The sequence below is a fragment of the Mirounga leonina genome, unplaced genomic scaffold (assembly GCF_011800145.1).
Source record: "Mirounga leonina isolate KUSES-001 unplaced genomic scaffold, KU_Mleo_1.0 Mir_204, whole genome shotgun sequence".
Classification (NCBI taxonomy): domain Eukaryota; kingdom Metazoa; phylum Chordata; class Mammalia; order Carnivora; family Phocidae; genus Mirounga; species Mirounga leonina.
Window position 1 is genome coordinate 22,027,250 of NW_023270513.1, and position 14,387 is coordinate 22,041,636.

At 36.0% G+C, this 14,387-nt stretch overlaps 1 protein-coding gene across 1 annotated transcript in view; it reads left to right on the forward strand.

The window, feature by feature from the left end:
- Nucleotides 1-14,387, forward strand: part of DIAPH2 (diaphanous related formin 2) — a 959,330-nt gene that overhangs the window by 712,362 nt on the left and 232,581 nt on the right. The window contains exon 24 of the mRNA XM_035028841.1: nt 6,735-6,899. Coding sequence (XP_034884732.1) covers nt 6,735-6,899 — 165 coding nt within the window. The remainder of the gene's footprint in view (nt 1-6,734; nt 6,900-14,387) is intronic.

Sequence of the window (14,387 nt, forward strand, 5' to 3'; positions counted from 1 at the left end):
ACCACCTTAAGGTTATACATATTTTAAGGATATAAAATACTTTGAATTACCTCATCTTGGAAATTCTTCTTGGAAAGTCCATTGTTTTCTTATGGTTCTTCTCTCTAAATATTTCAAAAATTCCCAAGGTTGTTTAAGCAGGTGGGAAGAGGTCACTCTACTTTTCAACCCCAGGATAGTCTAATCATCCTCCCCAAAGTACCCCATAATCTTTTGTCACTGATAATATTTCAACTATGTGCCAGGCACTATTCTAGGTGCTGATGAGTCAGTGGTCAATAAGACATGAAAGGTCTATTCATGGGCCACATTTTTAAGTAGGGAAAGATAGGCAATAAAGAATTAAATTAAAAAGAGAGAGAATGTCTGATAGTTATAAGTTTGCATAATGTAAGTAAGCAAGAGTAATAGTAATGGAAGTGGATATTTTGAAGATTTATTTATTTTTAGAAAGCAGGGGGAGGGGCAGAGGGAGAGGGAGAGAGAGTCTTAAGCAGACTCCATGCTGAGCATGGAGCCTGATGCAGGGCTTGATCTCATGACCCTGGGATAGCGACCTGAGCCAAAACCAAGAGTTGGTAGCTCAACTGACTGCACCACCCAGGTGCCCCGGAAGTGGATATTTTAGATCAAGTGGTTGGGGAAAGCCTCTGTGAGGAGGTGACATTTGAGCTGAGATTGATGATCTGGTGAAAAAGAAACATTCTAAGCAGAAGGAACAGCATGTGCAAAGTCCCTGAGTTGAGTATGAAAACTTGGTATGTTCAAGGGGGAGAAAAGTTAATGTGGCTGGTTATCGTGGTTAAGAGGGAGAATGAGATGACATTATGTTGCAGAGGTGAGCAGAGGCCAGATCATGTGGATCGTCATAAACCCTGAGAAGTAGTTTAGATTTTATTCCAAGGGTTATGTTAAATTATTACAGGGTTTTCAGGAGAGGATTAACATTTGTGATACCAAGAGAGTCCACTTAAAACAACAACAGCATTCAAATAAAGATGTCAAGTAGGTGGTTGATTATAAAACTTAGTACCTCAGGGAACAGATTGGGGCTAGATATATAATTTGGAGGGAAGAGGTCACCAATATACATGGTATTTAAAGTTATGTGAATTACTTAGGTCAGTTAGAGAGAATGTAGATAGAGGACTCAGGATCAGGCCTTTCTGGTACTCTAAAATTTTATAGATGTTACCAGAGAAAGAGAGGAGGTAAGAAAAAAAAAATATTTTAAGCATGAGGGTGGGTGTCATAGACACTGAGTGGCTAAATGTATCTGAATCTGCTGAGACATCAAAAGGAGGACAGAGGGGTGAACATTGAATTTGGCAATATGATGGTTGTCATTATAAATAATTACATTTCTACCATATCAAAAGAACACTAGACTAGGTATTATGCAAGAGACTATCATGATGTCTCCAGTAGCTGAGGAAAAATAATTTTTCCTCTACCCTTCTGAGTTCCTCACTGAGACCCCCTTGTAATAAAAGACAGATTAACAAGAGAAAACCAAAGAGAAGTTTATTAACATGTATACCTCATGTATATATGGGAAATACCAAGGGAAAAATGAGGTAACTCCCTGAGGTAGCCCAAGCTACCAGTTTATTTTTTTTAAATAAGGTGTCTTTAATCTCAGTATGGTTAACATACAGTGTTATATTAGTTTCAGGTGTACAGTATAGTGATTCAGCAATTCTATACATTGCTCAGGGTTCATTGTAAGTGTACTCTTTAATCCCCATCCCCTATTTTACCCATTTCCCCAACCTACCTCCCCTCTGGTAACCATCAGTTTGTTCTATAGTGAAGAGTCTGTTTCTTGGTTTATCGCTCTCTCTTTTTTTTTCCTTTGCTCATTTGTCTTGTTTCTTAAATTCTACATATGAATGAGATCATATGGTCTTTGTCTTTCTCTGACTGGCTTATTTCACTTACCATTATACTCTCTAGCTCCATCCATATTGTTGCAAATGGCAAGACTTCATTCTTTTTTATGGCTGAATAATATTCCTATGTGTGTGCGTGTGTGTGTGTGTGTATGTATCACCTTTCTTTATCCATTCATCCATACATGGACACTTGAGCTGTTTCCATAATTTGGCTATTGTAAATAATGCTGCAATAAACATAGGGGTGCATGTATCCCTTTGAATTAGTGTATTTTTGTATTTTGGGGGTAAATACTCAGTAGTGTGATTACTGGATCATAAGGTAGTTCTATTTTTAACTTTTTGAGGAACCTCCATACTGTTTTCCACAGTGGCTGTACCATTTTGTACTCCTACCAACAGTGCAAGGAGGTTCCTATTTCTCCATATCCTCTCCAGCACTTGTTTCTTGTGTTTTTGACTTCAGCCGTTCTGAGGTGTAAGATGATATCTCATTGTAGTTTTGATTTGCATTTCCCTGATGAGTTATATTGAGCATCTTGTTATGTGTCTGTCAGCCATCTGGATGTCTTATTTGGAGAAATGTCTGCTCATGTCTTCTGCCCATTTTTTAACTGGATTATTTGTTTTGGGTTTTGAGTTGTATAATTTCTTTAAATATTTTGGATACTAAACCTAAGCTACCAGTTTAAATACCATCTTCAGCTAAAGACAGAAGAAAGAAAGGTGTGAGGACACTTGTTATAGGGAAGGGGAGGACGGTTAACAGGAAATTCACCATAAACAAGGGTAAGGTTTGTTATGCACATTTAAATCTGCAATTTAACGGTTGGTACTCTGGATACCATTGATTTTCTTGTGATTTAGAGTCATGCTTTTCTTCTTGGTACAGAGACGGAGACATCCTTTATAAATGTAAATTCCCCTTTCAAAAGGTAACTTTTACTCTTTTCAAAGCTTTTCCTATGTCTGCTCTTTCTCAATCAGCTCAAAATAATCTGTGCCATCTGCCCATTCTTAACTGGATTATTTGTTTTTTGGGTGTTGAGTTTGATAAGTTGTTTATAGATTTTGTATACTAACCCTTTATCAGATATGTCATTTGCAAGTATCTTCTCCCAGTCAGAGAAAGACAAATACCATATGATTCCACTCATACATGGAATTTAAGAAACAAAACAGATGAACATAGGGGGTAGAAAAGAAAGAGGCAAACCATAAAACAGACTCTCAACGATAGAGAACAAACTGAAGGTTTGCTGGAGGGGAGGTGGGCAGGGGGATGAGTTAAATGGGTGATGGGTATTAAGGAGGGCACTTGTGATGAGCACTACATGTTGTATATAAGTGATGCATCACTAAATTCTATCCTGAAACTAATATTACACTATATGTTAACTGAAATTTAAATAAAAACTTGAAACAAAAACAAATAAATAAAAATCTATGCCAAAGAGGCATATTTTGGGGTGGCATATTCTGTTTCCCTTCACTACATGCTGACCCTAGATGGATGAGTACCTTCTGTCTAGTTTCTACAACTCTAAAATTTGAACACTGGTATTTCTCTACCTTTTTGATAAGATTGTTATGAAGACTATGGGACATAATGGAAGGGAAAACATATTGTAAGTGGTAAAATTCCATACAAATGCAAATTAATAATGGGAGAATTATTTGTAATATTAGATTATAAACTTCTTAAGGGGTTGGATTGGATTAGGCTTTAATGATCATTACAGCCATCACAATGCTTAGCATAGTACTAACCAGTGAATTTAATCGGTGCTCAAAAAAATAAAATAAAAATTTCCTAAATGAAATAAAAGGATGAAAAGGAATGAGGGTGTCTAGCTCTTTTTTACCTGCAGTCCCAGTTAGGATTTGGTGACTTCATTGCATGTGTGAGAGATTTCCAGGGCTGACTCATGCCATCTATCCCTTTTATAAAATAATCACTTTGAAGAAGATAAGTAAAGGACTTGGAGATTGGACTGCTTTCCATTTGTTATTTCTAAGAGAAGCCATTCCCAGAATTTTTCAAATTTTCTCACTTTGGTACACAGACAGAATTTTCTGAAATCAGGTTTTTTGTGTGTTTTTTTTCTGGGAGAACAAATTTGTGAAGTCATGTATCACTACATGGACATATTGTAGCTGGTGAAAAACTGTTATGATAAATGGGAAACATACAGTTTTTTTCCTTTTTTATCTTTGGCTTTTCCCTGTGTGGTACAGATGTTGAGCCTTGTGAAATATACAGTTTAATACTTTGCATTGTAAATAGAGTACAAGTAAATGCCCTTTGATAACTTTTATGCCTAGCAAGTCTCTGGCATGAGTCTGTTTTGTTTGGGTAGGAGAGACTAGCAAACAAAAATCTCACTTTCATTCTGTGCTAGGAAATGAAGAGTATTGTCTTATTTCTGCAACTCATAAACAAAATGTTTAACACTTTCTTAGGAGTCAAAGAACATATGGTGATAGTCTCAAATGTGTATGCAGCATTATATGAGATCCTTTTGTTGGTAAAAAGAAAGTAGAGTAAGTCAAAAATGCATTAATACTTTCAGTCTATTGAGGTCAAAATGGACTTGAGGGTTGAAAGATTTAAAGATTGTTAGCAGGGAGGAGGTTGTTGTGTTGCTAATGTGAATGCTAATATTTAAGTAGCCTAAGAAAGAACATAGGTAGTGTCCCGTCTCACTTTTAAAATCACATTGTATCCAATAAGTGTCAGCTGCAAAATAATTTTCCAGAAATGGTCTGAAAAAAGAAAAAAAAAGAAATGGTCTGATTTTCTCCATTGACTTCAGTTGTAAAATGAGAGCTGTGTTCCCCTCAAAAATAAATTTGGCCCCAAGTTATAATAAAACATACTGAAGAATTCAGAAAATCTTAAATATAAGATTTATACTTTTAGAAATTTTATATCTTTATATTTGTAAATTTTAAGATTTATCTTAAAATCATAAAATCGGTTATTTCAAAACACATTTATCAGTGCCTGATAAAATAATACTACCATAAAATATTAATACACTATAGTAGACCTTGTAATAGCATGCCTCAACCTGTGCTATTATCCTTCTTTTATAATTCTAAGTATTTTACCTTTTCACAAAAAGACATTTTACTTCTCTGATCATTGATTTTTTTAAATTTAACTCTAATTTTTAAAGGTGGATTTGGTTTCCTTTATTCTTCATTGTTAGCCAACTTAACCTTTCTCTGAAGCATTCTTACCAATTTACATTCAAAAGTTATTAGCCATTAGAAGAAAGACTAGAAGAAAATACTCCAAAATGTTCACAATATTTGCTCTGAGTTAATGAAAATTTTAGTTGGTTTTTGTTTTCGAACTCGCCTAAAGAGATTTTTTTTTTTTTTTATAAAGAGAGAGAAAGGGACGCCTGGGTGGCTCCGTCCTTGGGCATCTACCTTTGGCTGAGGTCATGATCCCAGGGTCCTGGGATAGAGCCTGCATCGGGCTCCCTGCTCGGTGGGAAGCCTGCTTCTCCCTTTCCCACTCCCCCTGCTTGTGTTCTCTCTCTCGCTGTCTCTCTCTCTGTCAAATAAATCTTTAAAAAAAAAAAGAGAGAGAGAGATTGGGGTACTTGGGTGGCGCAGCCAGTTAAGCATCTGACTCTTGGTTTTGGCTCAGGTCATGATCTCAGGGTCGTGAGGGTGAGCCCTGAGCGGGGCTCTGCACTCAGAGCAGAGTCTGCTTGGGCAGGGGGAGCAGAGGGAGAGAGAGCCTTAAGCAGGCTCCACGCCTGGCACAGCTTTTCTAGAGCATACTACTCAAAGTGTATCCAGGACTGGCAGCCTCAGCATCACCTGGGAACTCAGTAGAAAGTGTAATTCTCAGCCTCCTGGGCTCAGTCCTAGCAAACAGCAGTCTGGGTTTTAGCAAGCCCTTTGGGTGACTAAGGTTCTGGCGCTATAGGAGAATCTCTCCCCCTCTTTCCCATCTCCCTTTCTCTCCCTCCGTCTTCTCCCTTTCTCTTCATACCTCCCTCTTGCCTTCCCTCCTCTTTTCTCCCTCTCCTTCCCCTCTTCATGTGGGATACACACACACACACACACACACGTAGCCTATATATAGAATTCACTGTGACCTCTCTCTAAACAGAATGTGTGTATTTAAAAAGAGAATATTTTTTTCTAAGTTTTTTGTTGTTCGTTTCTGCCCTACCTTGTTCATTAAAAGATAACTGAGGCAGTTTTCTGGTATTTGTACTTATATGCTTTCATTTAGCAAACATGTTTTGCATGGTTATACATTAGATAGTTATGCCTAGTTTACAAATTTTTGAAACCAATTAACCAATAAAATGACTCTAGCAAGTTATTGTAGACTGACTTGTGTCCCTGCAAAAATTCATATGTTGAAGCCCTAACCCCCAGAATCTCAGAATGTGACTGACTGTATCTGGAGATAGGGTTTTAAAGAGGCAATTAAGTTAAAATGAGGTCCTTAGGGTGTACCCTACTCCAATATGACTAGTGTCCTCATAAGAAGAGGAGATGAAGACACAAACACAGGCAGAGGGACCACCACGTGAGGATATAGTGAGAAGGTGGCCATCTACAAGCTAAGGAGAGAGGCCACAGAAGAAACCAAACTTGCCAACACCTTGATATTGAACTTCTAGCTTCCAGAATCATGAGAAAATACATTTCTGTTGTTTAAGCTACCCAGTCTGTGGTATTTGTTATGGCAATCGTGGCAAATTAATATGTAAGTATTTATAAAAATGATGGTATCATTCAATCTTAACATCTAGTGTTTGCCTTTAAGATGCTATTGGGTCATGTTCCTTAACAGAAAGCTACAGCTTTACAAAGAGTGCCAGAGACCAGTATGAAAAACTGTTCACCATGCACAACAACATGCTAAAGCTCTATGAGAATCTTGGAGAATACTTTATTTTTGATTCTAAGACAGTGAGCATAGAAGAGTTCTTTGGTGATCTCAGCAACTTCCGAACTTTGTTTCTGGTGAGTAATACATCTTAAAGGATTGCAAGGCCTGTTGTTTGTGTTTTTTTAAAAATTTCTTCTGTTAGCATTTTATGTACCTATTGATCATATTGATTTCATGTTATAGTCCTTTACCAGGAATTGACAGATATTTTATACCTGTGACATAGATAAAAATGGTTGGCTGGCTTAATATATAATGGGGACTTAAATGAATTATCTTCAACTTTAGATATATATGGGAATTTTTCTACTGAAATTTTATAAGAAAATGAACGAATTGGTACTTAAATGATGTTTTTATACAGCATAGTATTATAATTTGACCTACCTTAAAAATTAATATCTAAAGTCATCTTTCACTTAATACATTAAAATGCTATGATCTGTGAGCAAGCTTTTGTCATAGTCTATATGAGAAATCAATTCTAAATTAGACTTATATAAATGACCTGCAATACTTAAATTTTCTTTCATACTGTAGGTTCCTATTTCAAACTATAACTCTTGGGGATGACAGTAAATATTAGCATTAATTAGAGATGGGTAATCAGGGTGCCAGTTACGATGCTAGAGGGAAGCAAAAGCTTTACTGTATAAATGTTGTGGAAATACTACTACATCAAAAACTAATGACGTAATGTATGGTGATTAACATAACATAATAAAAAAAATTTTTAAAAATGTTGTGGAAATAGTTCTCTGCATCCAGTGAAAAAGTAGAAAAGCACAGACTCCGATTATGATAGTAATAGCGAGATATGCATAATAGTTGATATCAAATAAGTAAAGTTTCATGTATTTTAAAGAAGGAATTCTAGCAATTATCCCCAACAGGAAGATCAGTTAGCAAACGAATTCGTTGCAGTTTGAGGTATGTTTCTATCCCCAAAGCAGTTATTTGCTAAGTAAGGCTCTCTCTCTTGACTATGTTGCCCCATGAAATTGTTGGATTGTGGTATGACTTGCACAGTCGGTGAGATACAGATATTTTTGTGGAAAGCATTTGCTTTTATCTACTAAGTTAGGACATATAACCCAGAGCACATCCTATTTTTGGTGATAGAAGCTAAATAAAATCTTTCATAAATATGATCATTTGTCTTTTTTTTTCCTGAGAATCTTAGCTTATTTTGGTCTTTGGTCTTTACCCCTTAATAGACATATATATTTACCTTTTTAGCTGGCCAGTAAGTAGTAAAATGTGTTCTGGCAATGACTCGCCCAACTATTTTCAAAACTTAAAAGTTATAAATATGACGTGAACCTATGAATACCTATGTTATATCTACTTGGACTGTTTTCAAGAAGAAAAAAAATATGTTGAAAAGGAATGAAGACTAGAAAATACACTTCAGTTGACATATTGAAAAGATAAATCCAGTAAGTTATTTTTGTAACATCAATGTCTGTGGGTAAATGGAGATAAATATAATTAATATTGTCAATCTCTATTAAAAAGTGCCTTGTTTTAACATGGATTGGATGTGAAAACATTGTCACATTAGTGCCCCTCACCTCCCTGATACACAGTCATAGAATAGAATTTGATGTACTCCCATTTTATAGCATTTAAGGACAATTCCTGTGTGGCAGCCTGTGTTTAATCATGTTAACCAGATGCTTAGAAATCTTGCTAAGAACTAGAACTGTATTTGTATTACTTCCCAATCATAAGTTGTTGGGTTATTTTTTTAATGTAATGATGTCATTTTTAAGAAGACCTGACTCTACGGCCTGGTGCTGTTACCAATAAGCTGCGTGAGTTTATATAAGTCATTTATCCTTTGTAGCTACGTATTTATTTATTAAAATGAAGTGATTTTACTCCTGATCTCTAAGAATTTATTCCTCTTTAGAAGTCTATGAGTCATAGAATTTCAGAGAGTAATGTGAATTGTATACATAAATAGGATATATTTGTCTACTGACTTCCTGTGTGTATAGCTTGAATACAGGGAAATAATTTGTCACAAATTATTCTCATTGTAAGTAAGTTGACATTCTGGAGTCCAGTTTTGTGTACATTTATGTGAATTTCTTGAGATCCTGCTAAGATTGATTTTAAAGCTTTCAAAACAGGTAACCATGTCCTACAATGTGTCCTGGTCAGCCACCACCGTCTGCCTTTCAGAACACTATTACTATCATTTTTTTCTCCAAATCATTATTGACTTGCTGGCATGAGAGCTAAATGTACAACTTATTGGTTGTTTTGAACTTGGGTTGGTTGTGTAACCTCCCTGGGCATCAGTTTCCTCATTTATAAAATACAGGTGATAATTCCTGACATTTCTTTCTCAGCACTATGTGAAAGCACTTCATAACCTATGCTATGCAGATGGAGAATATTATCAGCCATACTCTGTCCATCCATTTGATTATTTTTTATTGAGAATCAATTTGATTTTGGTAATGCTCTGGGTCCAGAGAGAAAAGGAAGAAAATAGTCTCTCTCTACCCATGAATGAAAAGACACAGACAGGTAAATACAATGTAATTTGATAGTGCTGCCTTAGCAATATCAAGGTGCTATAATAATGCAAAGGGAGAACTGCCTAACCCTGCCTGAGCTGGCCTGAGAAGCCTTCACAGAGAAAGTAACATTTGGGCAGAGTCAGGAAAAACCGTAGGTGTTTGACAAGTAAACTTTGACAAGCAGGTTTAACGGTTTTACACCTGACCTATAAGCTGAACACTCCTAAATCAACACCAACTTCAGTCAATCATTTGTGTTCCCCATGTTCCTATTTCATAGTGAGCTTAAAGTGATTTCACTCTCCCAGGGGAGGGAAGAACCCTGAAAGAGAGACAAAAATTGTAATCGCCAGAAGTTCCCATTTTCTTAGTGTTTTGTGTATTTGGCTTCAGGGTTCCTACTGCTAAAAACATATTGGACTATAGATGAAGGCAATAAAATACCAGTATTGCTGAGAGGAAAATAAGAGTTCTGATTCATGTGCTACCAAAAATTACTTCCAAATGAGCTCAGAGTTTCATCTTGGGAGATCTATTTGGCATGTATAGCATAAACAAAAGGCACATACTAAAAAGTCTTCCTCAGAGAGATATCCTCTAAAGGATGGGGGAAATGGAAATAAAAGGGTTTGACATTATGGATTAAGACCTTTTTCAAAATAATCACATTCAAATTAATGAAAGCAAAATTGGATAATCTCAAAGAGATGCTGCTATACTAATAATTCATATCATTCATATTATATATTACTCAACTGAGGATGTTAAAGATATTCAAGATGAGTGTCCTATACATTAGCATGAAGATATATGTAATTGGAAACATTTCTAAATTCAGAATTAAGTCTCTCTTTCTAGTTAGCTTCCTGACATCGTCAGAGTTCAAAAAACTGCTTATAATATAGGCAAGATTAATTAATAATCCCTGAATTTAAGTTGAATATTTTATGGAAGAAAATAAAATTCCACATTTATAGAATGTCTGGATATCTTTTTTTGCTTATTATTCTTTATGCTTCAGTTAGTTCAAATAGTTGGCTACACAGTCTTTTTTCTTTTGAGATATTTTGAATAGAATATTCAAAATCAGTGAACCTTATATGTTTCACTGCCATGCAGTATCTAGCTTAGGCATAAAAATTAATTTCAGCTGTTGGGAAAGTGTTTGAGGCAAGTATTATACTTCAGTAACTTTCATAGCTCTAAATAAATTATAGAAAATATTTCTTTTGTATTTTAAATCTTTCAGTTTCCTGTTGATTCTGTGTGTTTCTGTTTTGTTTTTTAAAGAACAATATGTTACTCAGGCACTCAATTAATTTTTGTTTTGTGTGTGTTCTCTTTCTATAGCTCATATACTGGAAATATAGGAACAAGGCTTTATAGAATTAATAGATTCATTTACATAAGAAGAAAATGTTACCATTACTATTAATCATGCTAGAAGATTTCCCCTCAACAAAATAAATATTTGCTGCCATTCATTTGATAAATAAACTTTAACATTTTTAAATCACAATTTCCTTTAACAATTTTTGAACAGCTCTTAGATGAATATTAAAATCACTAAGTGTTAGGAGGCTAAGTGATAGCTATATTTATGCCATCATTCAGTCTTCTTGCTTCTATCTCCTAAATGTCTTAGAATCCATTCATTTCTCTCCAATACCACTGATGCTGTTAATTCTGGGCCTCTACCATCTCTCAGCTGGACTATAATGATGTTCTGACCAGTGTCTGTGTCCACTTCTCTTATTCTTCTAATCCATTCACCACATTAAAGTCAGAATAAAACTGAAAACAAAAGAAGACAGTGTTACTTTCCTGACCTAAAATTCTTTAACGAATTCTCTGTAGCCTCAAGATGAAATCTAAACTGTTTCAAATTAAAGTGGTTTCTAAAATCAAAAGAACTATGGTTACTTAAAGGCCGGACCACCTATGCTTGGCTGACTGAGCCATAATCACTTAATGTGTACTCTCCTCCCAGACTGGTAAAAGTAAAGTATGAAAGTGGAAGCAGCAGAACAAGACAACACTTAAGTGTCTAAGAGGACCTGAGCGTCTTCGAACAGAGAGAAACTTAGGGAGCACAGTATTAAAACTAAATGAAGGCTCAGAGGCAAAGGTGTGATTGCCATTATGCCTTAATTGATCCCATATAGCAAGTATGGCATGGGGAGTTATGAAACTGAGGTTATTCTTATCTTCATTCTCATTTAGGGATGGTCTTCCTTCTGTCTTAAGTAATTGTCCTTTCAAAATCTGAACTTGCATGAGAGCTCCTTATGTACCCATGTTGGCTTATGGAGATATTTAATTTTGAGAAGCTCTCATTTCTCTCAAGCTGTGTTCCTCTTTATAAGGTCTCAATCATGTCTAAATCTAAAGTATAATTGCAAAGCCAAAGTGAACACCTGCATTTAGTTACACTCAAAAGACTAAATTGATATATATAGAACATTTTTATTCATTCATTAAAGGCAATTTGCCTTTAAAGAAATGAGGATGGGGGCGCCTGGGTGGCTCAGTTATTAAGCGTCTGCCTTCGGCTCAGGTCATGATCCCAGAGTCCTGGGATCGAGCCCCACATCGGGCTCCCTGCTAAGTGGGAAGCCTGGTTCTCCCTCTCCCACTCCCCCTGCTTGTGTTCCCTCTCTCGCTGTGTCTCTCTCTGTCAAATAAATAAAATCTTTAAAAAAATAAATAAAGAAAATAAAATAAAGAAATGAGGATGAATTTTTGCATGAAAAGATTGTATATATAATTTCTGATCCAAGAAGACTTAAGTTATTTTGACACATTTTTAAACCTTCAATTTACAAAGTACTTGACATTTAAAGGAAACTTTAGTGCAATGTTATAAAAATGGTGGACTTATAAAAGAAACCAAATATATTCTTTAACAAAGGAGAGTCTTAATCAGTAATATAAACTCTGTTCTCTAAAGTTCCATCATCCAAAATCTCTCTTAGATGACTCGTAATTTGATGTATCTTTGCTTTGCCAATAAAATGATAATTAATATTGTAAAGATACCTTCGAGAAACTGCAAAAACCCTGATGTGCCTCTCGAATAGTGTAGTTTTATTTGTAAGCTAAGTATCTCCAGGCCTCAGCACCTGTGAATTCAGATGGGGGGGTCACCTTAGTAACAATAATCCAGATATCCCAAATTATCTCTTCTTTACCTCCCTGGCAGGACGCAAGCTCCCTGCAAAGTCTCCACTCCCACAAATACATCTGGAGTCATCTCATATGGCAGAACATGTTAGCTATAGTTACCACTTGACATTTGCTCACAGATATTTGAGTGCCTACTATTCTAGGGTGATGGGAATATAGCACTGACCAAAACAGACAAAGAAGCCCTGCCCTTCCTATCCTGCTACAGCTCCGGCTCCCCTCTGCCTTTTGCTGGCAAAGCTGTATGGGGCTGCCCTCAGTGAAAATCCATCTGGACCAAGGTTGCAGTCTCCTACTGCTCTAGTTTTGCCACCAATCCTTATAGTACCGTAGTGGTGTTATGCTCAGTGCAAAGGTAGCTGTGTTTCATAGCACACTTCATAAAAACAGTTCCTTTTGCTTCTCTTCCGATCCCATTCCCCTTGAAGGCTTAAAAAATTTTCAAGTTCTAGAGACCTCAAAGGAATCCTAAATCCATAAGCCCCTCTATTCCCCTCCATCCTTCCTTTTGTTCTGTGACCTAGGCATGTATCTAACTTTTCCTAGAAGCCAGGGATAAATAAAGTACCAGCATAAATCCTTTCATGCAACTAGAACCTAAGGGCCCACCAACTCCCTCTCTAATCACACACACCCCCAGATAATTAACTCCCTTTGAGCTCGGCTAGGACCAGCCTACCTATGTAGCCTTAGGTTTATTTTGATCTACTGTAGCTCTTTGAAAATAGGCAATCCATGGAAAATATATGGTTACTCTATTACGCAGAATGTTTGACCAGAATTCCTCATTCACCAGCTGTGGCAGAGAACAGACTTTATTACTGTACTATACAAACATCATTGAATTCTTTTTTTTTTTTTTTTAAAGAAAAAGATGTCACCTATCAACTGTTGTATTCTGTTTGACTGCTTACTTTGGGTCAGGAGTAGATGTCCTATTTTTCTGATGTAATTGTTCCTTGTATAAAAAAAATAAATATTATATCGTAAGGAACTAAAGGAATATGTAATAATGGCATACATGATTTAAAGAGAACCCAAATTCCTCATGATAAAAATGCCTACTGGTATAAATGGTTTTTAAATATGTACACGCTTTAGATTAATATTGTAAAAATTTTAAATATCATAAATGTTTCTAAAATATTTCTGAAAGTTGTCAGATTGTTTATGGCAAAATGAATATTGTCCTTTAAAAATCTAAGACAATGTCATAGTTAACACTGAAAATATTAACAAAATCAGTTCAATGCCTACTTTTCTTACTAAAGTATAGTAAGAACTAGAACCAGGAAACAAAATGCAGTACCTTTAGTTCTAGCAACACCTCACATAGAATTTTTCAAGGAAGTGTTTCTCATAAATACGTTATTATTGAATTATGTCTAAACACCAGGAAGTAGGAAAGTTATAAGATAAGCAGTAGGGTATACAAGCTGACCTTTTCTATTGGCCTTGAGAATGGCCAAAGCTATTGATAGTTACAACCTGAGCCAGAAGATCCCAAAAGCCAATTCTACGGGTACCACCCTCTCAACTTGCTGAGTTTATCTTCATTCTGCTTCGTCCTTATTTATCTATTTGCTAATGATACTTTATTAGAAAAGATGCCCTAGCCCCTGTACAAAGTAGTAGGAGGCAGGATTCTCCCTGGAACCCTGCCCATGGAGATCCTTTTGCCTGATCTGACCACTGCTTCTTCTCCCCTGCCTTCACTTCTTCCCCAGTTGCTTTACCAACTGTCTAAGAAGATTTTTCCCTAGTGCTCCCATTTTGGCCTAGATAACCCTTCTGTGTGCTTTCATACCTTCATCCTAGCACATTTTGCCCTGTAATGTGTTC